Source organism: Scardinius erythrophthalmus (assembly GCF_964197995.2).
Source record: "Scardinius erythrophthalmus genome assembly, chromosome: 7".
NCBI lineage: Eukaryota > Metazoa > Chordata > Actinopteri > Cypriniformes > Leuciscidae > Scardinius > Scardinius erythrophthalmus.
The window spans coordinates 4667829-4695145 of record NC_138227.1 but is presented as its reverse complement, the minus strand read 5'-3'; the positions used below and the strand labels follow the sequence as shown (position 1 = coordinate 4695145).

General features: G+C 36.5%; 2 protein-coding genes across 5 annotated transcripts in view; both read left to right on the top strand.

The window, feature by feature from the left end:
* Positions 1–401: 401 nt before the first annotated feature.
* On the top strand, positions 402–25129 carry LOC308694188 (arf-GAP with coiled-coil, ANK repeat and PH domain-containing protein 2). Its single transcript, XM_081371563.1, has 22 exons — positions 402–841; positions 1123–1180; positions 3158–3277; positions 3356–3409; positions 3664–3722; positions 4521–4704; positions 10077–10121; positions 10208–10303; positions 10421–10495; positions 13968–14071; positions 14876–14927; positions 15015–15115; positions 15396–15507; positions 18442–18620; positions 18793–18862; positions 19082–19173; positions 19279–19358; positions 21404–21558; positions 21642–21751; positions 21833–21943; positions 22023–22084; positions 23085–25129. The coding sequence occupies exons 1-22, from the start codon at positions 789–791 to the stop codon at positions 23204–23206; spliced, it is 2094 nt and encodes a 697-aa protein (XP_081227689.1). The 5' UTR covers positions 402–788; the 3' UTR covers positions 23207–25129.
* Positions 25130–25837: 708 nt separating this feature from the next.
* Positions 25838–27317, top strand: part of iws1 (interacts with SUPT6H, CTD assembly factor 1) — a 16016-nt gene continuing 14536 nt past the window's right edge. For 3 of the 4 annotated variants that reach the window (XM_081371567.1, XM_081371565.1, XM_081371564.1), the window contains exon 1: positions 25900–26221. In XM_081371567.1, the coding sequence (XP_081227693.1) occupies positions 26194–26221 (28 nt within the window). In that variant the 5' untranslated portion in view covers positions 25900–26193. Of the gene's footprint in view, positions 26222–27317 lie in introns of all 4 variants that reach the window. The other variant, XM_081371566.1, reaches the window with a different exon arrangement.

Sequence of the window (27317 nt, the reverse complement as noted above, 5' to 3'; positions counted from 1 at the left end):
TCTGAACTCGTGTGTAGGAGCCGGTGTGTTTGCCAATGGATAGTTTCATCATAGCATGATGTCATTTGTGTGTATTTAAAGACACATTGTGTATAGATGGTATAAAACAGCAGCAATATCAAACCGGATATGGATACACTCTTGAAAGAGCTTTATTTAGTTTATATAATTTAGTCAGCAATTGAACCAAACCACATATTTAGGATTGTATAAGTAAATAATTGTTTTGGTACACGTAAGAACCATTTTATTACAGTCTATGGTGAGAACATGAACAGAGATTTTGTTTTGTTTTTAGTTTTTGTTTTTATATATATATATAATTATTTTTATTTTTTTTAATTTTTTTAAATCCATGCTTTTATTTTGAAAATGGCTGACAGGACATCCTCGTCACGTATGACTTCCGCAACCGGAAAAACGACTCGAATCAACATGAACAAACACCACGGCAGCTGTCAACACACACACACACATCTCGACACTAGATCTATACATCGCGATAACAACTTCACTAAAGTGCTTGAGTTAATCGCGTGCATCACTGTGATCTAAGCGCATTTTCTGCGGTGTGTGTGTGTGATGCAGTGCGGTCGCGTGCGTTATTTCTCTCCATCTGACAGGCAGTGAATGTAAAGAAGAGATCAGTGTGTGATATGAGATAACGGCTCGTGCATGAGACAGTGATGATGCAGTGTGTGCATCAGGCCTCGTGCAGGAATCATTCGCGTCTGGATCATGTATTCGGGTTAAAGGTGTAATAGTGCACGAGTGTTAGAGACAGCAGCATGGACACACTCCTGGACTTTGAGGATTGCATCAGAGACTCTCCTGCGTTCAGGTATGAGCATCTCATTCATCACACAGCACATGTGCTTCATTAATTCATGATGGGTAGTGATGATGCATCTAAAACTATCTAAACGACATTGTCTTGTTTGTCGACATTTGTCTTTTATAATTTTCAAACAAGAAGTCTATTTAAAATTGATTTACACATTTAAAAAGCTCATGGACATGTCATTTGTAAAATACCCACTATGCTTTGGGGCGTGGTAGTGTGTCTGTTGTGTATGACTTATGCAGATGTGTGTGTGTGTGTGTGTGTGTGTGTGTTTGCAGGCAGTCCCTGGATAAATGCGAGAGTGATGTTGCAGAACTGGAGAGTCGTGTGGAGAAAGTAAGATGAACCAGCCAGCAGATATACATTTTTTCCCCGTTAGGTCTGATTATAATGCGGGTGAAGTTTTTTTTGTGCTGAAAACATTATTTAAGCTTTATATTATATTATAAATTAGTTTGTTTTTTATATAATATTGTATCAAAGTCATATGTGTGTGTGTATAATATATAGGGGGCGTGTCCACTCATGATGGGGGAGGAGAGAGTGAGAGCCAATCAGCAGTAGGGGGTGTGTCCACTCATGATGGGGGAGGAGAGAGTGAGAGCCAATCTGCAGTAGGGGGTGTGTCCACTCATGATGGGGGAGGAGAGAGTGAGAGCCAATCAGCAGTATAGGGGGTGTGTCCACTCATGATGGGGGAGGAGAGAGTCAGACCCAATCAGCAGTTGGGGCTGTGCCCACTCATGATGGGGGAGGAGAGAGAGTGAGCCAATCAGCAGTAGGGGGTGTGTCCACTCATGATGGGGGAGGGGAGAGTGAGAGCCAATCAGCAGTAGGGGGTGTGTCCACTCATGATGGGGGAGGGGCAGAGAGTGAGCCAATCAGCAGTAGGGGGTGTGTCCACTCATGATGGGGGAGGAGAGAGTGAGAGCCAATCGGCAGTTGGGGGTGTGCCCACTCATGATGGGGGAGGAGAGAGAGTGAGCCAATCAGCAGTAGGGGGTGTGTCCACTCATGATGGGGGAGGAGAGAGTGAGAGCCAATCAGCAGTAGGGGGTGTGTCCACTCATGACGGGGGAGGAGAGAGAGTGAGCCAATCAGCAGTAGGGGGTGTGTCCACTCATGATGGGGGAGGGGCAGAGAGTGAGCCAATCAGCAGTAGGGGGTGTGTCCACTCATGATGGGGGAGGAGAGAGTGAGAGCCAATCGGCAGTTGGGGGTGTGCCCACTCATGATGGGGGAGGAGAGAGTGAGAGCCAATCAGCAGTAGGGGGCGTGTCCACTCATGATGGGGGGGAGAGAGTGAGAGCCAATCAGCAGTAGGTGGTGTGCCCACTCATGATGGGGGATGAGCAGAGTGAGCCAATCAGCAGTAGGGGGCATGTCCACTCATGATGGAGGATCAGAGAGTGAGCCAATGAGCAGTAGGGGGTGTGTCCACTCATGATGGAGGAGCAGAGAGTGAGCCAATCAGCAGTAGGGGCGTGTCCACTCATTATGGGGGAGGAGAGAGTCAGACCCAATCAGCAGTAGGGGGTGTGTCCACTCATGATGGGGGAGGAGAGAGTGAGAGCCAATCAGCAATAGGGGGTGTGTCCACTCATGATGGGGGAGGAGAGAGTGAGAGCCAATCAGCAGTAGGTGGTGTGTCCACTCATGATGGTGGAGGAGAGAGTGAGCCAAACAGCTGTAGGAGGCATGTCCACTCATGATGGGGGAGGAGAGAGTGAGCCAATCAGCAGTAGGGGGCGTGTCCACTCATGATGGAGGAGGAGAGAGTGAGCCAATCAGCAGTAGAGGGCCTGTCCACTCATGATGGAGGAGCAGAGAGTGAGCCAATCAGCAGTAGGGGGTGTGTCCACTCATGATGGAGGAGCAGAGAGTGAGCCAATCAGCAGTAGGGGCGTGTCCACTCATTATGGGGGAGGAGAGAGTGAGCCAATCAGCTGTAGGGGGCGTGTCCACTCATGATGGGGGAGGAGAGAGTGAGCCAATCAGCAGTAGGGGCGTGTCCCACTCATGATGGGGGAGGAGAGAGTGAGCCAATCAGCAGTAAGGGGTGTATCCACTTATGATGGGGGGAGGTGCCTGTTTTGCATATCGTGTGCTAGAATGTGGAGGTGGAGCTATACAATTTTTAGCGGAGCATGTTTGTTTTGGTGATTTCAAATATCAACATAATTTCTCAGAAATCGCTTACTGCACCTTTAAAAGTTTTTTTCAACGGGGAGGAATTTTTGACTTATGTCAAAAGATCAATGTAAAATAATTTCCTCTCTCTTTCTCTCTCTCTCTCTCTCTCTCTCTCTGCAGGTGATGAAGTTGTGTGGTCAGATGGTGGATGCGGGGCAGAACTACACCTCCTGCAATCAGCTGTTCCTCTCCGGACTGGCCGAGTTTACGGCGTATCATAAGAACGACGGAGTTATTCTGGTGAGTGCAGATGTCTGATGGGTCACGACCTTTGGCCAGGCCTCTCACGCTGACCTCTCACTGCTTGTGTTTCTGTAGAATTGCCTGCGTCAGTTCAACCAAGGCCTTCAAGAGATGATCCAGTTTCAGACGGTGAGTCTTATCTTGTATTTCTCAGCCCTAATGTACAATTTTGGAGAGATTGCACTTTTTGAGCGGCTTCTAGTGGAAATTGAACTGTTGTCACAGTATTATCTATGTTTATTGTATCTGTCCCTATACAAATAAAACATTAAATACATACATTTCCAGTCAAATCTGATGGGACAAGTCTTTTTCACAGCTGATATACATGCACCTTTGCACTTGCGCATATTTAATTTGATTATAAATGTGTTTTCATGCAGATGCTGTTTGATCAGACTCAGAGAGCAATTACCCAGCAGCTCTCAAACCTGCTTTCACAGTACGTAACCACACACACACACACACACACACACACACACACACACACACACACACACACACACACACACACACACACACACACACACACTAGGGTTGGGTACCGAACTCTGTTCTTTTAATGGCATGAATGCGTTTCCAGAGCCGCTCTGTGAGTCAATGAAGTTCATCAGCATTTTACAGTTTAATTTAAGAAAAACTCGTTATATCATTAACACACGGAAACTCAAAGGTCTTCATCACAACCCGTCAAAATAAAAGTTCGGTTTAACTTGATAATATATTACTGTTGTACAGTTGAATTTAGATATCTCAATTTAATAATAATACTAACACTAATAATAATAAATGATTATCAAAAATTCATTCTTTAAGGAATTATCACACTTTTGTTGTAATTTTTAATAAATTAAAAATTTATTTCAGTATTAAAAAAAGTTGACAAAAAAAGTTTAATTTCATATAAAACATCAAGTAAATTAATATTTTATGTCTTCATTTGATTACTAGAAAATTCACAACACAGAATTTGTGGAAAACAAAACATTTCATAGAATTATTCATTTTTTTATTACTAAAATGTTTTTTTTTTTTATTAATATTCAAGCATCACAGACAATGGCAGACAGCTCTGGAATAATGTCAATAACACTTCTACAAATGACTTAGTTTCTTTAGTTATTGAGGTAAACATGCCAAAATTACCGAAAAAAAGGTTCAAATGAGCGGTGAACGGTGCCCAACCCTAACGTTCACACACTTTGACAGTACTAAAGCGCAATGGTTTGTCCTGTGACAGATTTGTGCCGCAGATTCGCGACACTCGCCGTGAGTTCGTCCGGATCGGAGAGGATCTCGATGGCACGGTTGTGAAGAACGCTCAGGTCAGCCGACACAAACCCGTAGACGCCGAGAGAGCCACTCACTTGCTGCTCGCCACACGCAAATGCTACCAACACTTCGCCCTGGACTACTGCCTGCAGGTAATGCTAGTCAGTCGTACTTTCAGGCGCACATGTTCTACATTTTTATAGCATATAGCTTTCCTAACGAAGTCCACGTATAATAGTACTCAAGCAAAACCATTTTAATTTAGATTTCATGACCTGTTGCTACTGTACCTTTAAGACTTAAATGACCCCCTATTATTTTCATATTATTATATTTTATTATCGACATGTTTTATATTATATTTTAGTTTTTTTTTATTATATTTTATTACATGCAAGTTTTATATTATATTTTAGTTTATATTTTTATATTATATTTTATTATAGGCTTGTTTTATATTATTTTTAGATAGTTTTTAAATTATATTTTTTCATATTATATTTTATAATAGGTATGTTTCATATTATATTTTAGTTTTTTTATATAATATTTTATTATACGCATATTTTATATTATATTTTAGTTTTTTATATTATATTTTATTACAGGCATGGTTTATATTATATTTTAGTTTTTCATTTTTATATTATATTTTAATTATAAGCATGCTTTATATTATATTTCAGTTAATATTTTTATATTAAATTTAATAATAAGTATGTTTAATATTATATTTTACTTTGTTTTTATATTATATTTTATTACATGCATCTTTTATATTATATTTTAATATAGGCATGTTTTATATTAGATTTTAGTTTGTTTTTATATTATATTATAGTATATATTTTTATATTTTATTACATGCATCTTTTATATTATATTTTAATATAGGCATGTTTTATATTATATTTTAGTTTATGTTTTTATATTATAGTATGTATTTTTATATTTTATTACAGCATGTTTTAAATTATATTTCATTTAATATTTTTATATTATATTTTACAATAGCATGTTTCATATTTTATTTTAGTTTGTTTTTATATTATATTATAGTTGATATTTTTATATAAAATTTTATTATAGGCATTTTTTATGTTATATTTTTATATTATAGGTATGTTTTATTTTATATTTTAGTTTGTTTTACTATGGAGGTAGATTTGTGTCTTTATTATTCAATCAAAAAAAAGGTTGCTTCAATCAAAAAATATATTTTCAATCAAAAAAACCCGTTTCAATCAAAGAAAAAAAGTGTTTGAATGCAAAAATATATTTGAGACTCAAAAAAATGCATTTGAACACTATTTTTTTTTGCTTGAAAATGTTTTTTTTGATAGAAGTGAAGGTTTTTTTGTTTGAAGCAACTTTTTTGATTGAAGTATTGTTGTTTTGTGTTTGGGCCATATTATGGGTAGGACATTTGTGTCTTTATAATTCAATCAAAAAAGAAGTTGCTTCAAACAAACAAAACATATTTTCAATAAAAAAATCACTTCAATCAAAAAATAAACCTTTTCAATCATAGAAAAAATGTTTTTGAATGCAAAAAAATATTTGAGATTCAAAAAATTGCACTTGAACACTTTTTTTTTGATTGAAAATGTTTTCTTTGATTGAAGTAATCTTTTTTGTGTTTGGACCATGTTATGGGTAGGACATTTGTGTCTTAATTATTCAATCCCAAAAAAGTTGCTTCAATCAAAAAAAAAACATTTTCAATCAAAAAAAAATAATTTCAATCAAAGAAAAAACTGTTTAAATGCAAAAAAAAAAAAAATCATTTGAAGTGTTTTTTTTTATTGAACTTTCTTTTTTTTTGAATGAAGTGAAAAAAGTTTTGAAGTCGTTTTTTTTTTAAATCATTTTGACACAAACGTACCGCAGTGGGGGCGGGTGCTTCCCCATTGGTCAGACATGCTTGAGTGACAAGTGTCTACACCAACGACGTCTTTCTGACAAGCAAGTCATGGTCGCCACTCGCCAGCGAGCCAGGAAGCAGTGGTGGAGTTGTTGGTAAGTAGATAAAACCGTATTAAAATGATTGGTGTCACGTTATTAGCCTACTCTGTTTGATATTTCGATTAAACATACAGCTTGCTAACTTAGCTCACGTTGACTAATTTGTGTGATGGTGTTAGATATCTGACGCCTCATATTGTCAGGCAGGCTAGCAGGGTGCGCTAACGGCTAATTGAATTGTTTATTTCACTTAAGTAACGTTACAGAGGCTTGCTATGTGCTAGTGCTATATTGTGTTATAATACGTAACGTCATTAGTGGTCAAACAACAGTCCACAGGCCAACTGTTGCCCACAGCGCTGCCTGTTTAGCAGCAACAGGTCATGCAGAGCCTGAGTCTATCTTCTCACACAGCCCACAGGATTACAGCTATTTGACCGTCCCGCTCTCTCTCTCGCTCACGGGTAGTGGTCTCCCCACCATCACAGTCAAATGCTCGCAGACACAGAGGCAGATGCTGTTATTTTGAGAGCGGGGCTTACATATGCCGTCCCGTACGGAAAATAATGTTGCATACCACCGGTAACATGAATATATATTCCGTTGCTCGGTGCGCAAACTAGCTGTGTCAGGCATTATTTATAAGTAGCCTAATGTCCTGCACAACTCCACATGGAAAACTGGCAGTTCAATGAAGTGATGCTTATTGTCTGACATAGTGTACAAGTAGTTACTAGCTTAAAGTATTGTGCCAATAATGATCCTTCTGGTAAATTTGGCATTCAGTTGAGACACAAAAGCTCTTAGTTTAATGAAAATCTTTGGAAAAGAAGACAAGATGGTTTGTTTAATTAGTATTCATTTATTTAGATTTCTAATATCATATAGTATTGTCCTGTCAACCCATTACAAGTCTTGCCTTATTCAGTGTTGATTTATTGACATGTTTATGTAAGATGTTTTATTAGAAGGTGTGTGAGTGAAAGTTGTCTGAAGTTGTATTTTTCTATTTTATTGCAATGCTGATTGATAATGTAGGACTCTGGTCCTGGCTTGGCCTAAGTTTTGGTGTCTCTAGGTGCTGTGCTCTGTAGGCATGACACATTAATTTCTTTATGTGATACTTTATTTTTTGCATCAAATTATTTGAAGTATTGATAAGCAGTATTGATATCGATACAGGTATTGCTGCACTCTCAATTATAACTGCTCAATAGTGTCGTATGGTTACTTTTATTATACAAGCCATCAATTTTGATGGCTTGTTAGTGTAACCGTTAAGCATAATGGCATTAATGCTATATATAGCGTACATTTAGCCAGATATTTTTTTTTTTTTTTTTTTTTTAAAGTAGCTAACTAGCTAAAGCCTTAAGTAGCTGAAATTAAGTTGTCTCATGTCTCTGTCTGCAGCAACACACACACACACACACACACACACACACACACACACACACACACACACACACACACACACACACACACACACAGACAACGATAGCTACCTACATTAACTGCAACATCTTTCCAGGCAGCAGATGGACTAATTGTTTTTCCTGTTGATCAGACAACTTTCACTCACACACCTTCTAATAAAACATCTTACATAAACATGTCAATAAATCAACACTGAATAAGGCAAGACTTGTAATGGGTTGACAGGACAATACTATATGATATTAGAAATATAAATAAATGAATACTAATTAAACAAACCATCTTGTCTTCTTTTCCAAGGATTTTCATTAAACTAAGAGCTTTTGTGTCTCAACTGAATGCCAAATTTACCAGAAGGATCATTATTGGCACAATACTTTAAGCTAGTAACTACTTGTACACTATGTCAGACAATAAGCATCACTTCATTGAACTGCCAGTTTTCCATGTGGAGTTGTGCAGGACATTAGGCTACTTATAAATAATGCCTGACACAGCTAGTTTGCGCACCGAGCAACGGAATATATATTCATGTTACCGGTGGTATGCAACATTATTTTCCGTACGGGACGGCATATGTAAGCCCCGCTCTCAAAATAACAGCATCTGCCTCTGTGTCTGCGAGCATTTGACTGTGATGGTGGGGAGACCACTACCCGTGAGCGAGAGAGAGAGCGGGACGGTCAAATAGCTGTAATCCTGTGGGCTGTGTGAGAAGATAGACTCAGGCTCTGCATGACCTGTTGCTGCTAAACAGGCAGCGCTGTGGGCAACAGTTGGCCTGTGGACTGTTGTTTGACCACTAATGACGTTACGTATTATAACACAATATAGCACAAGCACATAGCAAGCCTCTGTAACGTTACTTAAGTGAAATAAACAATTCAATTAGCCGTTAGCGCACCCTGCTAGCCTGCCTGACAATATGAGGCGTCAGATATCTAACACCATCACACAAATTAGTCAACGTGAGCTAAGTTAGCAAGCTGTATGTTTAATCGAAATATCAAACAGAGTAGGCTAATAACGTGACACCAATCATTTTAATACGGTTTTATCTACTTACCAACAACTCCACCACTGCTTCCTGGCTCGCTGGCGAGTGGCGACCATGACTTGCTTGTCAGAAAGACGTCGTTGGTGTAGACACTTGTCACTCAAACATGTCTGACCAATGGGGAAGCACCCGCCCCCACTGCGGTACGTTTGTGTCAAAATGATTTAAAAAAAAAACGACTTCAAAACTTTTTTCACTTCATTCAAAAAAAAAGAAAGTTCAATAAAAAAAAACACTTCAAATGATTTTTTTTTTTTTGCATTTAAACAGTTTTTTCTTTGATTGAAATTATTTTTTTTTTTATTGAAAATGTTTTTTTTTGATTGAAGCAACTTTTTTGGGATTGAATAATTAAGACACAAATGTCCTACCCATAACATGGTCCAAACACAAAAAAGATTACTTCAATCAAAGAAAACATTTTCAATCAAAAAAAAAAGTGTTCAAGTGCAATTTTTTGAGTCTCAAATATTTTTTTGCATTCAAAAACATTTTTTCTATGATTGAAAAGGTTTATTTTTTGATTGAAGTGATTTTTTTATTGAAAATATGTTTTGTTTGTTTGAAGCAACTTCTTTTTTGATTGAATTATAAAGACACAAATGTCCTACCCATAATATGGCCCAAACACAAAACAACAATACTTCAATCAAAAAAGTTGCTTCAAACAAAAAAACCTTCACTTCTATCAAAAAAAACATTTTCAAGCAAAAAAAAATAGTGTTCAAATGCATTTTTTTGAGTCTCAAATATATTTTTGCATTCAAACACTTTTTTTCTTTGATTGAAACGGTTTTTTTTGATTGAAAATATATTTTTTGATTGAAGCAACCTTTTTTTTGATTGAATAATAAAGACACAAATCTACCTCCATATTTTACATTATATTGTTGAATTGTATTGAATTGTTGTATTTTGTATTTTAAGCAGTTCATATTCTACATTTTTACAGCATTTAGTTTTTTTCTAAAGTCTGCATATAATTTTAGTCAAGCTAAACCATGTTAATTTGAAGCTGTCCCTGAACATGAGTGAAATGTATTGTTTTTCTTTATTTTCCTGCAGCTGAATAATTTCAAGGTCCAACAGAAGCTTGATATTCTGAATTCGGTGAGCTGTAATCAGAAAACTTTGTAAATACCATGACATCTTGTTCAGATGAATGTATACTGACTAAAATCTTCTGTCTTTCTCAGGTCTTCTCGTATTTTCACGCTCAGTACACATTTTTCCACCAGGGATTCGACCTGCTGAGAGATCTAGAACCGACCATGAAGACTATGGCCTCACAGGTCGTACATGAACACACACATCACACTCAGTTCAAACCCCTTTACATAGACACACAGTGTTTGATTGCTAATGTTTGATGGATATTGAAGTGTGATAAGAGTAATATCTGTGCGCAGCTTTCTCAGCTGTCGTCTGACTGCGCTGCCAAGAGGAAAGACCTGGAGAACACACACCTGCTCGTTCAGCAAAGGGTGAGATTTTAGTGCTAGTTATATAGGTTTTGACGACCACATAAAACATGTTTGAAGGTATAATTTAGGATCTTATAGCTAGTGTACTCCTAGTTCATTTTTACTCATTTTTAAAAATTCTCAATACTCATTACTCAATACTCACAAAAAATACTCAGTGATAATTACTCAAAACTCATTACTCAATACTCAAAACTCATTACTCAAAACTCAAAAAATACTCAGTGATCATTACTCGGTACTCAAAACTCATTACTCAATACTCAAAACTCATTACTCATTACTCAATACTCAAAACTCAAAAAATACTCAGTGATCATTACTCGGTTCTCAAAACTCATTACTCAAAACTCATTACTCAATACTCAAAACTCATTACTCATTACTCAATACTCAAAACTCAAAAAATACTCAGTGATCATTACTCAGTACTCAAAACTCATTACTCAAAACTCATTACTCATTACTCAAAACTCAAAAAATACTCAGTGATCATTACTCGGTACTCAAAACTCATTACTCAAAACTCATTACTCAGAACTCAAAACTCATTACTCATTACTCAAAACTCAAAGAATACTCAGTGATCATTACTCGGTACTCAAAACTCATTACTCAAAACTCAAAGCTCAAAAAATACTCAGTGATCATTACTCGGTACTCAAAACTCATTACTCAAAACTCAAAAAATACTCAGTGATCATTACTCGGTACTCAAAACTCATTACTCAATACTCAATACTCAAAACTCATTACTCATTACTCATTACTCAATACTCAAAACTCAAAAAATACTCAGTGATCATTACTCGGTACTCAAAACTCATTACTCAATACTCAATACTCAAAACTCATTACTCATTACTCAATACTCAAAACTCAAAAAATACTCAGTGATCATTACTCGGTTCTCAAAACTCATTACTCAATACTCAATACTCAAAACTCAAAAAATACTCAGTGATCATTACTCGGTACTCAAAACTCATTACTCAAAACTCATTACTCAAAACTCATTACTCATTACTCAAAACTCAAAAAATACTCAGTGATCATTACTTGGTACTCAAAACTCATTACTCAAAACTCATTACTCAGTACTCAAAACTCAAAAAATACTCAGTGATCATTACTCGGTACTCAAAACTCATTACTCAAAACTCATTACTCAAAACTCATTACTCAGAACTCAAAACTCATTACTCATTACTCAAAACTCAAAAAATACTCAGTGATCATTACTCGGTACTCAAAACTCATTACTCAAAACTCAAAGCTCAAAAAATACTCAGTGATCATTACTCGGTACTCAAAACTCATTACTCAAAACTCAAAACTCATTACTCAAAACTCATTACTCAAAACTCATTACTCAAAACTCATTACTCATTACTCAAAACTCAAAAAATACTCAGTACTCATTACTCAATATTCTTTAGTCAAAACATACTCCATACTCAATGGTCTTCACTCAAAACTCAAAAAAAACTCAATAGCCTACTCATTGCTCATGTAAGCCCGACTAAAGGTCCAATGGTGGTCTCCAATATTACGTGTAACGGTCTCTGAGCATCATTAAAAGTGAGTGAATGTTTGATTATTCTTTTGAACTCTTTAAGTATATTTTACCCCGCTCAGATTAGGAAGCTATGTCGCTCAGAGGTCCTCACGTCTTCTGTTTAACGCTGGTCTCACGTACATTAGCTCGTCAGTTTTGGTCACCAAACAGAGGTAATTGCTATATACCTGAGATTGGTCGCATTCACGCTTACACAAGCGTGTAAACCCCCGTGGTTTTTGCATACCCTTGAATTTAACTTAACGTTTACTTCAGTAGAGGTATGGCCACTATTACATAAGCTGACCAAATTTACTTCTCTTATAATAGCTTTGGATTGGCCATGCCGTGGTTTCCCACATACATTTATCTAAAGTAACATTAAATTAAAACAGAGGTAAGACACACACACATTTAGCTTGATCAAACAGCACTTTTGCTGCCCTAAACGGAAATTCCCTTCTTGTATTTGCAAACCAAGTACACTTGAATTAGTGCCAAATATTAGTCGTCACTTTACAAATGCTCTGGAATAAAGAGAAAAAATGCGAACCTGACATTAGAAAATACATGATGCTGAGAGTCTCGGCCACTCTCCGCATCACAGGCTAATTTGAGCTACAAATCGCAACAAGCCTTCTTCAGCATCTTCCTAAACACTCAGACCAAGGAAACCTCTTTTCAAATGTAAACAGGAGTTCACAGTGGGAATTGGCATTAATCACCGTCCCAGACTTACTGGGGACAGAGGTTGATTTACTTGGAAACATTTGCTAACAATGGGAATTTGCATTGAGTTTACACCTTTTGGGAGCCTGATGCCATTTGCCTGGAAGACACACCCTCCTCTGTGTGGGAGTCATCTCTAAACTCTTAAATACCTCATTACCCTTTGGTTTACTTCTTTGGGAATGAGACATTTGTACCAGTTGCACTGAGACATTTCAAATGATACGAAACATGTATACAACTGTATGATAATAATTCACATTTAAACCATATAGATTTTTGGGTGAATTTCAGGTGATTTTCTAATTTCTCAAGTCTTACACTCAAAAAATACTCAATACTCATTACTCAAAAAATATGCATTACTCAATACTCATTACTCTATTCTCATTATTCATTTAAACTCATTATTCATGTAGAAATACTCATTTAAAATGTACAGTGTCCTACAGAAAAAGCGAGCAAAAACATTTCTATCTCAACATTTCTTATTTACATTAACATTTCTTCAATGAAAGACTCTCTGAAATGAGAAATTCGCTAAATTATAAAATTATTCTGTCACAGTACAAAAAGCAGATCAGAAGCAAATCGTCAGATCTTGATTATTTATACCTTAGTTCTTTTTAATTATTAATTTAAAACAGTGTTGCGGAAAATAATTTCAAAAGTAATGCATTACAATACTGCGTTACTCCCTAAAAAATAACTAATTGTGTTACTTTTTATGTAAAGCTTTACGTTTTCTCACCTGGCTGAGGCTTAATCTCTTTTTTTTGCAAGTGTTTAATGCTGTAATCAATTCAATAACATAGTCTATATAACATAAACATTCATTGTATTAAAAAAAGAGGAATATCGCATTTCGTGGAAGGATAGTGCTACTGCATACAGAAAGGCCTTAAAAACGGTTAGATCTGCTAACTTTTCGAAACTACCTTTTCTGTCAAAAAATACTAGAAAAGGCATTATCCTCACAACTGAGCTCCTTTTTAAGGACCCCCCCTCCCCCCCCAACCCCAACATTGGTTTCAAATGTCAACATGAAAAAATAAAACTGTTTGTTAAACCTTTTCAAGTCTGTTCAGTCATAGTGAGTTTGGGAGCTGATATGATTCTGGAGGTTGATATTTTGATGGTGTACGTTTGCTAACGGTTGATAATGATTGTGTGTGTGTTTGGTAGGACGCGTCTGGAGAGGCGGTTATTGTGTGTAATCCTTCTGACGGAGGAACGATTCAAGGCTACCTGTTCAAACGTTCACGCAAGAAGAACAAGACATGGAAGAGGTGAGAGACCCAGTGTTATTTTACGATCACTGGGATAATATTTACATTTTTTTATTCATATTTTGAATTAGTCTTTATATTTTCTATTAATTTTAAAGTTTAAAATTTTTTTATGACGAAAATCATGAAACCACAGACATGATAAAGAGCTCGACAGGAGAGGAACACAAATAATGATCAAGTAAAATGTTACATAATTCAGTTCAACATATAAATATGGAAAAGTACAACGAAAGTGTACATTTTATAATACGATTTCTGTAGTTAAGATTATATATCATAATTATATCATCTGAAACAGAGTGTATATGATAAACTATATTAACCTTGGAGATACAGAGATCTTTATACTGTTTACATAATCATGTCAAATGATTAAAAAATGTGACCCTGGATCACAAAACTAGTCATAAGTCGCACGGGTATATCTGTGGCAATCGCCAACAATACACTGTATGGGTCAAAATTACCCATTTTTCTTTTATGCCAAAAATCATGAGGATATTCAGTAAAGATCATGTTCCATGAAGATATTTAGTAAATTTCCTACCGTAAATATATAAAACATGTATTTGTGTGAGTGAATGCTGCACAATCGCCAACATAAATGAACAACTTTAAAGGAGATTTTCTCAATGTTTCGATTTTTCTGCTCCCTCAGATTCCAGATTTACAATAGTTGTGTCTCGACCAAATATTGTCCTATCATAACAAACCACACATCAATGGAAAGCTTATTTATTCAGCTTCGTCCAGGGTCACACGTGATAATGCACTGTTTCTGTAATTGTTTCCATCTCTCAGGTGCTGGTTTTACACTGAAAATAATCAGTTAATCTACTCAAAATCACACAAGGTAAACCATCATCCACATCAGTCTAGCAGTAACTGATCATATTAGCGTGTTTCACTCAGTGTGTGTGCTTGTCTGTGTGTGTTTTAGGAGCAGCCTCTCGTTCTGTTCGATGATCTGCGTCTGTGTGCAGTGAAATCTCTGGATGTGGTCGACCGCCGCTTCTGTTTTGAGCTGCTGTCCGTGCAGAAGTAAGATGATGAAATACACACACATATCCCTTACGGAAATTAGCCATGGTTTTGCTACACTATCCATAGTTTAACCATGGTATTTGTTGTAAAACTGGTTATACAAATGGTACTCAATCTGCCGATTACTAGACTTTTACTATAGTAAAACCATGGTTGATTTTCGTAAGGGTTGGTATCGACATGCAAATCTACGAGCACAACGTCTCTGCTTATCCAGAGACGTCATAATGTTACACTAAAAAGGTGATTGTGTTAGTAATTGTGCGTCTTTGCACAGGTGTTGTGTGTTACAGGCCGATTCTGAGGAGCTGAAGTTGTCGTGGATTAATGCCGTTCAGGGCTGTATAGACATTGCGTACCGCGATCAAGTGACAGATCAAAACACTCAGGTACAAACACACACACACATTTGCACACATATACCTGGAAGCATTTTCACGTTTGTTGTTTTACACGTTCGCTAATTGTTCTTTAGACTCGCCCTTACAGAAGCTTTTTGGCATTTTTGGATGTTTGATGTGAAATCAGATTTTTACAGTTTCCAGGTCTGGAAAACTCAATAAAATGTTCAGTTCTAAAATATATCTGGAAATATCGAATCAAATGATGAGTTACAAAAATCCAGTTTCACTAACTAAAGAGGCTTTCGCACCGCAGGAACTCTAGTTCCTAGAACGATTGGCGTAAGTTCCCGGATTTTGGCGTGTTCGCACTGCAGGAAATAGGAGTGATTTTAGCTCTAAGAACTAATTTTGGAGGAACTGATTTCACTCCTACTTTAGAGTCGGTCTAAACCAGCGCTATAGGAACTATCGTGACGTTAGTGTTCGTTGATTGGCTGAACGCACGCGAAACACCAGCACCCGCCATTTTTAAAAAAGGCTGTGTAAACACACAGATTATAGCCTATATATTTACTCCACAAACTAACTCTGTGAACATGGAAAACAGTGATAGATGGACCTCTTAACCTTTACGCTGAGGAGAAAACCCAACGCAACTTTGAGGAGAACAAGAGAAACATGATTATGTATTTCTGCTCAGCAACACTGGGCATTAACCACACAACATACACTAATAACTTTTCATATACCGTCTACTTTCTGTGTATAACAGTTCTATCTAATAACGTATTAGACTGTTAGTCAGATCGTAAAATAATGAACACTGAAAATGCGAGCGCTGTTGAACTCGGCGCCCTCAAAATAAAAGTCACAGCAAGACGTCACTTCAGAGTTTCTACTGGCGGTGCGAATGCAACCAAAAAACTTTCCTAGGGGAACCACTAGTTCTCATGGAACTGTCCTGGTGGCGAGTTCCTAGAACTACCCAGTGCGAAAGCCCCTAAAATGGGTATTCATTGGTCAAAAGCGGTGTAGTTTACATAAATACCGTCTAGGGTTGCAAAGGGGCGGAAAATTTCCGGTAAATTTCCATGGGAAGTTAAGCTGGGGAATTTTGGAAATATTCATTACCACGGCAACCGCTTGCGCGTCCACTCTGAAAGTAACTGTACACACGTAGAGAAGTGTAGATACATTATTTAAGGTTATTTCTAATTGTTAGAATATTGATATATGAACTTGTTGTCAAGTAAGCCCCGTTGTGAGCATGTGCGTCTCTCTCTAAACTTTCAGTGTGCTGCACTGCTCTAGTTGACTTCTGCTCCTTCCCCCCCGAAAATATCACATTCATTTTGAAAACGTAATTCCTTTTGTGGATCCTCTTTGTCTTTCTTCATGTTTCTTTGACAAATATCAGTGTCTCAGTCTCACGCACGCTGCACATGAGTTAACCACGCCTACTTATATACATGTTGCGGTATACACGGAATAAAAACATCTGTTACGGTTGACATTTTCTTCCGCGGTAACGATATATACCGTCATAACGCCCAGCCCTACTTATGTGGTAAATAAAGTTATGCTAGCTTATTTAGCATCTAACTTATCAGCTTGCTATCTACTAGATGAATACATTTGTATGTGAAATTTGCAATTGAAACATTTAATAAATATATTTCCCCATAATATCATCAAAACTTACTTCACTTGTCAAAATGTGTGCCTTCAATAGTCTTGTGCTTTGAGCTTCTGTACATGTGATGGAGGCATGCACAGTGCCAGTAGGGGGTGTGGTCTCAGTAGTGCACAGTGCCAGTAGGGGGTGTGGTCTCAGTAGTGCACAGTGCCAGTAGGGGGTGTGGTCTCAGTAGTGCACAGTGCCAGTAGGGGGTGTGGTCTCAGTAGTGCACAGTGCCAGTAGGGGGTGTGGTCTCAGTAGTGCACAGTGCCAGTAGGGGGTGTGGTCTCAGTAGTGCACAGTGCCAGTTGGGGGTGTGGTCTCAGTAGTGCACAGTGCCAGTAGGGGGTGTGGTCTCAGTAGTGCACAGTGCCAGTAGGGGGTGTGGTCTCAGTAGTGCACAGTGCCAGTAGGGGGTGTGGTCTCAGTAGTGCACAGTGCCAGTTGGGGGTGTGGTCTCAGTAGTGCACAGTGCCAGTAGGGGGTGTGGTCTCAGTAGTGCACAGTGCCAGCAGGGGGTGTGGTCTCAGTAGTGCACAGTGCCAGTAGGGGGTGTGGTCTCAGTAGTGCACAGTGCCAGTAGGGGGTGTGGTCTCAATAGTGCACAGTGCCAGTAGGGGGTGTGGTCTCAGTAGTGCACAGTGCCAGTTGGGGGTGTGGTCTCAGTAGTGCACAGTGCCAGTAGGGGGTGTGGTCTCAGTAGTGCACAGTGCCAGTAGGGGGTGTGGTCTCAGTAGTGCACAGTGCCAGTAGGGGGTGTGGTCTCAGTAGTGCACAGTGCCAGTAGGAGGTGTGGTCTCAATAGCCATGCAGTAAGCAGTGTGCTATGTGCGTGTGATTGAGGAATGGCATGGATATTCAAGTGTATTTGCATGACATCTGTTTGTTTTAGTCAAGATTATACTAAAATATTCTTTCCTCAACTATATTTAAGTTCCCTATGAAGAGCCAACCTTCAAATTTGAAAATTCCCAGTTTATTCCCATAAATTCCTGTTAATTCCCCTAAATTCCCATTAATTCCCATGGAAAGTTTCCATCTTTGAAAATTCCCATAATTTTGCAACCCTAGTACCGTCTTAGATTGGTTTAAGTCAGATTTACCTCTTGTGCTCTTCATGTGTCGGTCAAAAATAACAGAATTATTATTATTATAATTATTTTCAAGGAAATAAATGTGGCGAGTGAAAATGCTGAGTGGCTTGTAACTTTGGAAAACCATTAGCCACAGTGGCCGGTGAGCAAAAAACATAATGTCAAGCCCTGATTGTATTGTGTCATTTGCATATTGTGTGTGTCTAGGTGAAGGAGAGCTCCGCCCCTATGCCCGTCTTAGACCCGCCCCCTCACCCCCCCGCTCTGGGCGTGGCTCTCCGTGGCAACGGTAACCAACGCTGCTGTGACTGCGGGGAGGCGGAGCCTCGCTGGGCCAGCGTGAACCTCGGCATCACCATGTGCATCGAGTGCTCGGGCATACACAGGTCATTCCCATCTACATAAACTAGATTGTATTCAAAATTCACAACTTAGAAAGTCAGAACACCATATTTTTACATTGGTAATTATGACAGTATAATATAAAGCAGTAAACATGGTTTATATAGTATTACTCATGAACTCTATGATATTTAATGGGTTTATTTGTGTTGACAGGAGTCTTGGCGTTCATCTGTCCAAAGTTCGATCACTCACTCTTGATTCCTGGGAGCCGGAACAGTTGAAGGTCCGACATTCATTTAATCAAAATCTCTGATATAAACTAGTTACAGCACCGATTTATCACAAAATTGCAAGCTGATGCATTACATGTACAATTAAAAACTAAATAGCATTTCAGTTTTTTTACTTAGGTGTGTTTATTATCTCGTACTAACTCTAACTCTGTCAGTTATGCTTCTGTTTTGCTATTGGTTGATCTTTGTTTGACTCCGCCCCTTCACAGCTGCTATGTGTTCTGGGTAATGAAGTCATTAATGGCATTTATGAGCGTAACCCAATAGACGGACTACAGAAGCCCAGCGCGGGCAGTCCACGGTACAAGTCTCACACACACCTCAAACAGGAAGTGTGCTTCACACACGCATACTGGAATATTAAGAGCTTTGAGTGTATTCATGATCATCATCACTGCTTCTCCAGGCAGGATAAAGAACAGTGGATTCGGTTCAAGTATGTGGAGAAGAGATTCGTGGCGCGTGATCCTGATGGTCCTGATGCCGGTGAGTGTGTTTGTGCTGTTTATCTTTTATGAATGCTATTTTAGATATGTACTTTTGTTAAAATAATTATTTTATAATTTTATAATTTATTTTTATAATTATATTATAATTTTTATTATTTTATATTATTTAAAATGATTAAATAATTATTAAAGGTGCTGTATGTAGGATCCAGCGGCCTCTAGCGGTGATGTTTCAGATTGCAACAACAGCGCTCGTGCGCGTGCTCAAACTCAAGAGCGCGAACTCACTACCGGCGGCCACACTGAGACTTTCAACACAACGGAGAAAGCATCACACAACATGCTGGAAACTCATGTAAACTCCCACTGCAACATTACCATAATAGGCTACTTTTATCAGCTTGACATAGAACTAATGCTCCATGCTCGTACCATGATAACATTACATTGACTGTATTTTGCCGACATGTGGTGTTATCTAGCATTATTTCACTAACTATTCGTGTATCTTTCACAATCAGCAATGTCAACATAGGTCAATGAATGAAAACGAAAACGGTTAGTCAACTAGACTGGACAATTTCAGTGTAACAATAAGACAGTAAGAAGTAATATTACTGTACTGTACATGTCTGGAAATGTGTATTATAAACAATATGATAGTAGTGGGATGAGTGACGTTAGACAGTAGATCTAGTACATAAAATAAAAGTTACATCCTAAAGCACCTGCTTTTTGTTATCATGGAACAGTCTTTTGTATTCATTTCATGTCTTATGTATGTTATATTTTACCTTGCTATTTCAAAACGGAGGTCTCTCCACAATTCAAACGCTCTGCCGATGTTGATCCGTGTTTTCGTCCTGAGTCGATCCGATTGACGTTTGGCCTGACGAGCTTCAGCAGATATATATATATATATATATATATATATATATATATATATATATATATATATATATATATATATATATATTTGGAGTTTGTGTTGGAGTCTGTGTTGTGCTGGAGGCAGGTCGTTTTTTGGTGTTATCAGACTCCATGTCGTTAGCTGCAGTGCGGTTGCAATAGACTGTAGGCCTCGGGAGCGCGCATGCACGTCACATCCGGTGGATTTCGCAGAAAATCCGACCCGGAGACTTCACATAAAAATAGGATTACTGGCCTTCAGAGGTAATAGCAAAACACGAAAAGTGGATCAATGTAATGTGTGATTACAACCCCTTCACAGACGGGCAATAAAAAAAGGATTCATTTTATAAAAAAAGTTACATACAGCACCTTTAAACAGTCTAATTATTTTAATTGTTAATTAAAATATTTAATTTTAATTCTTTTAATTTGAATAATACTGTAATTATTTTAATCAACTGAAGTATTATTTTATCGTTCAAATAATTAGATAATTGTAATTGTAAATAATTTAAATGCAATAATTTAAATTAATTAAAACATTATAATTAATAACTTACTTTAATTACTTCAAAATTAATAACTTTAATTTTAAATAATGAATTATATATTTTTTGATTAATTAATATAATATTTCATAATTAACTATTCAATTTTCAATTAAATTAGTTTAATTATTAATTAAAAAAATGTAAAAAATATACTTTGTACTTTGTAATACTGCTGTAATTTGTAATTAAAATAAATAATTTTCATTTACATTTATTAAAAAATCATCAAATAGTATAATTATTTTAATTGTTAATTAAATACTTAATTTGAATATTTTTTTTCAATTTAATTTTAAATTATTTTTATTTAAATATAGAATTAAAGTATTATAATTACATAATTTTAATTCATATAATTAATAACATTGTTTTATATTATATATTATTATTTTAAAGTGATATTTTATAATGAATTATAAAATTACCTTAATTATTTTTTTATTAATTCAAATAATATCTTATAATTTATTATAACATTTTCAATAAAATTTTTTAAAAATTATATAAAATTTAAAAACTATAATTTAAATAATTTTTGGATTCAAATTAAGTAACGAGCAGTAGAGCGATAATTAGGCCACAGCGTGTGTAAGAACACGTGTTTCTCATGACCGTACAGAAACAGCAAAGCTGCGTGCCGGAGAGAGGCTGTATCAGGCGGCGCTGAACGGGCAGCTCGTTGCCATGGCGACGGCACTGGCCGAGGGCGCGGAAGTGAACTGGAGTGATCCTGAGCGGGAGGGACGGACGGCTCTGATTGGTTCAGCCATCGGGGTGAGTGACAGCGGCCTCTGCGAGTGTGAAGGTTTCTGTGTGTGATTCTGGTCTTCAGTGATGTGTGTGTGTGTGTGTGGCAGGGCTCTCTGCTAGCGTGTGAGTTTCTGCTACAGAACGGCTCTAATGTGAATCACAGAGATCAGCACGGTCAGGGCGCTCTTCACGCCGCCGCCACATACGGACACACCGGGTACCAAACATCATCTCCATCACATGCTTATCGTGACTGATGATGATAATGATGATGATAACCTGTGATTGGTCACTTCAGACAGGTGTGTCTGCTGCTCAAGAGAGGAGCCAATCAGTACGCAGCTGACGAAAAGGGAAACGATCCACTCAGTATCGCCATAGAAACCGCCCACGCTGACATCGTCACTTTGTGAGTGATCAGTGTGTTTGTGTGTGTGTATATCTGTGTGTGTTAGAAATCATAATAATGCAGTGTGTGTGTGTTTCAGGTTGAGAATGGCCCGAATGAATGAGGAAATGAGGGATTCAGAGGGATTCTTCGGATCTGTTGGTAATTAATATGCACAGAAAGATTAAAACAACAGCATTTATTTGAAATAGAAACTTTTGTAACATTATAAATGTCTTTACTGTCACTTTTGATCTATTGAATGTGTCCTTGCTGAATAATGCAACTAAAGTGCTATTTTATAATTAAAATAATTAGATCATTGTAATTATAAATTATTTAAATGCAATAATTGTTAAAAAAGGAGATGCCGTCAGTTACATCAGGACGAACTGGATCTCAATTATTATATTCTAGGATATCTTTATAAATGTCTTTACCGTCACTTTTGGTCAATTAAATGCATCCTTGCTAAAGGAATTTTCTTTCTTTTTATTTTTTCAACGAATTTTTTTGCATTTAATTGACCAAAAGTGACAGTAAAGACATTTATAATGATATCATAGAATATAATAATTAAGATCCAGTTTGTCCTTATGTAACTGACATAACTCCTCTTAAAAATATTAGAAATTTTAATAATTTATAATTACAATTATTTAATTATTTTAATTATAAAATAGCACTTTAGTTAAATCTGACATATCTCAAACTTTTATTCAAATAGTGAATAAATAGATTCAATAGATTTTAAAAATAGATATATGAAAAATATTAAGCTTTTTCAACATTGATAATAATTATAAATGTTTCTTGAGCATCAAATCATCATATTATACTGATTTCTGAAGGATCATGTGACACTGAAGACTGGAGTAATGACGCTGGAAATTCAGCTTTGATCACAGGAATAAATTACACTTTACTATATATTCACATAGAAAACAGCTATTCTAAATTATAATAATATTTCACAATTTTTACTGTATTTTTGGTCAAATAAATGCAGTCCTGATGAGCAGAAGACACTCTTTTAAAGAAATCCTAGTTATTCCGAACTTTTGTCAAGCAGAAACATTTCAGAAACACTATCTGAAGTTCAGTTTGTAGTGAAACTTTGCCAACAACAACAAATAAAGACTCTTCTCTGGCTTTTCCTCAGGAGACGACGAAACATTCCAGGATATTTTCCGTGATTTCAGTAACATGGCGTCACACGACCCGGAGAAACTCTCTCGCCGTCAGTTCGTGCGGAGCGGTGAGGACGAAGAGGAGAAGAGCTAGAGCGGGTCATGGGTCACGTGAGGTCAGAGGTCACGCTGATGCACTATGGGACAAGGGAACAAAACCCAAAAGAGGGAACTCTTAATGTGACTCTGAGTGTGTGTGTGAGCATCATTGTGACTGTTTTAATGAGTGTGTTTCTGTGTGAAGTGATCCGGCCTGACTCATTTCATCCACACATATGAACTGACGGTTGCTTTTACTGAAGGCTTTTGACACGTACGGTTGTCAACTATTTTATATTGTGCTGTTGTACTACACTGAGCCTGCAGTAAACACAGTGGTTATTTAGGGTAAGTCAACATGAAACCAAAAGTGACCTTACTTTCCCCTCTGGGTCTCTTCGGTCTGAACAAATACAGGAAAAATATTTGTTTTGAATTTCATTTTTTTTTTTTGGTCTTCAGATTTGGATGACTTTTGTCGCATTAGCTATGTGAACACACACACAAAAATGATTCGGATGTATTAAAGGGTCCTAAAAAAAAAAGTCACACATTTCTCTTTCACGGTCAAAAATGACCCACATTGGAAATGAACGGGAAATACAAAAAAAAAATAGGAAAACTCAGAGAATCTTTTGGTGGTACAGACTACAGATCAGCCACTGTGCAGAAACAGTGCAGAGCAGTGAAGAATTATCACTATCCGTTCCTTATTTTATTAGATTTAAGGAACAAAAATCCGTTTCCATCTAACAAAATGTTAATGTTTGATTGTAATCATAATGCAAAACCTGATACTTATCTAAAAGAAATATCTAAACCTTGACAAAAGTTAGTCTTTCAGAATGTCTAAATGTATATATAAATGCAAAACCTAATAAAAGTAAGAAATTATGTCTAAAAAATCAACGGGAATCCAAAAGCCTCTTTATATATTTATATAGAAAGGATGTATGTATATTACCTTTAAAAGTTATTCTCACTTAAATGAAAAATAATTAAAAAAGGATTTTAAAGGCCTTCAGTCTATTTTAATGTGATATATTGCATTTATTGAAAAATAAAAAAATAAAAAAAATTATTCTAATGGACAAAATAGCTCATAAAAAATTTATACATATTGCATAGTGTCATAAAATCCCCTCAAATTGTAAATAATAATAAAAAAAAATGATTGAACAAAAATATATTACATTGATTTTCCTAGAAAAAAAAGGTTTCATTCGAGGTTCAGTCACTTTTGACCGAGAAGGAGCCGGATGTGACCCTAACAGAGCAGGACCGGAGGGATAACGCATGCTCTGGAGGATTCATCAGTGAACGCTAGTCACACTTCGGGAAACTTTAATAACTCGCACATCATACACAACATCTTTCACTTCGGCTCACATCTCTAATGCTCTATGTGTCATAATCTCCGATCTGGCAACACTTCCATTGGTTAACTACGTTAGTTAACATGTACTGTAACTCATAAAGCATTTACTGATCTAAGTTCATGTTCATTTTTCAACATTATTTAAATCAATCTGTTAATAGTATTGGTAACACTTTACAATAAGGTTTCATTTGTTAACATTAGTTACTGCATTAACTAACATGAGCAATACATGTGTTACAGTATTTATGCATCTTTGATAACATTAGTTAATAGAAACAGCTGTTCATTGTTTGCTCATGTTAAATCACAGTGCATTAACCAATAAAACTATAAGTAAATGTTGAAATGAACATTAACTGAGATTAATAAACACTGCAGCGTTGTTAGTTAATAACTCAACCTTATTGTAAAGTGTAGGACCTTATTTTGTCTTGAGTATCCAGTAATGTGTTTCATGTTGACTGTAAATGCACACTGAATAAATATAAATACATAAACAGTTATAACAATTAATATGTGATACACAATATATTAATATCAATGTTGATGTCTTAAAAGTTTGTGTCTTATTCTAATAAACAAGCTATTTAACTATTGAAATGTTCTGTCTGTTTATGACGTAGACATAAAAATACACATTTTTTATTTTATTTTTAAGAACACAACAGAAAACTCATTGTTTCTTCCGTTTATAGAATAAGCTTGAGCTCCAACATTTCATCTTGGTAATAAATCATCCATAAAGAGAAGGACTTCAGAATATCTACAAAATATATGTTTGTCTCTGCATTTTTTCATTATTTTGATGTTACAGGACAAAATATTTCACATTGAGAAATACATTTCTATAAGACGTAGAAATTAAAGTTTAGCATCCATAATAAAAAGATTGAAACAACCTATCTTCACTTATCTAGAAAATATTTTCCCAAAATAAAAAAAAACATCAGACTTTAATTTTTTAAGCTTTTTTTTGTTAATACATTTAATTAATTCATTTATATACTACATCAATTAATTTCATATTGACAACAAGCACACTGAACAAATACAAATAACAGCTATATTAAATTTAAATATATAAATGTAAACAATCGCGAGTCTCAAAAGACATGAAATGTTTGTTTTTTTAAATCAGAAGTTGGCAAATTACACGAAATGCTAACAACCATTGTTAGTTAGTTAGTTAGTTTAGCTATTCTATAAGAAATGAATCAATAAAAAACACTATATGAAATAGAAATATATTTGATTTGTAATTAGATGTTAATTTGACGACAAAAACGCGCGCTTGCTATGCCCCGCCCCTGAAATGATGACGTTGTGACTGACGTAATTTCAAAGCGCCGGCGCGCACACACGCATGCGTTCATTGGGCGGCGACACCACCATTTTAGAGGAAGAATGGAAACACGTACAGTTATTGACCATCAGTAATACATCGATAGTACATTTAATAAGAGCCCATGTTGAAGACTCGGACGGATAGAAGATTTCCGCGGGTCAACAGAAGATCCGGGTTCTGATTCTGCGGTACCGGCGCGGATCTGACATCACAGACTCTGTTCTGGGTTTATTGTTGTTGTTCGTCTGTGTGTGAGTGAGTGAGTGAGTGTGTGTGTAAGTGAAACTGAAGCAGCGCGGTTCCGTCCAGAGTCCAGATGGATGGAGACGAGGAGATCCGCTCAGGTACAACACACTCTTGATTCCAGACAAATACGAAACACTAACATGCTAACACCATGGTATTCTTAGCATAGCATGGTGTTTGAGTACAGTACACAAGCATTCCCATATAATTCATCAAAGTACCATGGTATTTTAATGTTTTTTTGGACATGTACCATAGTAATACCATGCATTTGGACATAACATCATGGTAATCTTAGTGTATAATGATGTGTGAATATTACACGCATTACCGTATAATTCATCAAAGTACCATGGTGTTTTCATGTTTTTTTTTTATATACTATGGTAAACCATGGTATTCCTAGTATATCTTGGTGTGTGTTTGAGTATAGGACACGTGCATTACTTTATAATTCATCAAGTACAATATTATTTTAATCTTTTCTTGGACAAGTACCATGTTAACACTGCTTTTGTGTACGTACTACAATCTGATACTATATTACTGGTGATATTACTTAAGTGGCTAACTCTGATTTTATTAGTAGTAGTGTATAATCATATCGTTAGTACATTATGTGATCGTACTGTAAATCCTAAAACAGCAGATTTTACATTTATTTTAGATGCCACAAGATTCATCTGTGATTATATCATGTGACCAGAAAACAAAAGAATAGGAAGTATCATCAGCAACACTTGAGACGTCTCAGAGCGAGTGCTGAACGCAGTCAGATATTAGTGTCGCTGTCACGTGATGATGGATCTGGTAGCTGTTAGCGGTCAAAATATTGATTTTGAGATGGTGATTGAATATGAGCCAGATGCTGAATGTACTGAGGAAATGACAAAGAAATGTGATGATGGTGTAAATCATCTGCTCAAACTCAACCCTTCCTAAATATCCTTTATTTTATTCTTCTGCAATTGTTTCTCTAACATCAGGAGAGTTTTATACTATCGTGACAGGTAGAGATAGATCCGGGTCTGCTAAAGTCCAGAATATGTAATAATGATTGGCGAAACATCCATACGTTTAAGCCTAAGGGTTATAAAAAAAAATTCAACAGATGAATCGAATTTTTGTTTAATCCATAATCCAACGATTATAAAAACGTGATAATCAAGATGAAATGGTCATCTTCTTTCCTTT

Bases quoted from the DNA above. Each gene is read 5' to 3' on its own strand.
- LOC308694188 (XM_081371563.1), top strand. From the start codon at position 789: ATGGACACACTCCTGGACTTTGAGGATTGCATCAGAGACTCTCCTGCG. The intron at 3,723-4,520 runs GTACGTAACCAC...GTCCTGTGACAG, and splicing joins CTCTCAAACCTGCTTTCACA to ATTTGTGCCGCAGATTCGCG. The intron at 21,752-21,832 runs GTACCAAACATC...TGGTCACTTCAG, and splicing joins GCCACATACGGACACACCGG to ACAGGTGTGTCTGCTGCTCA.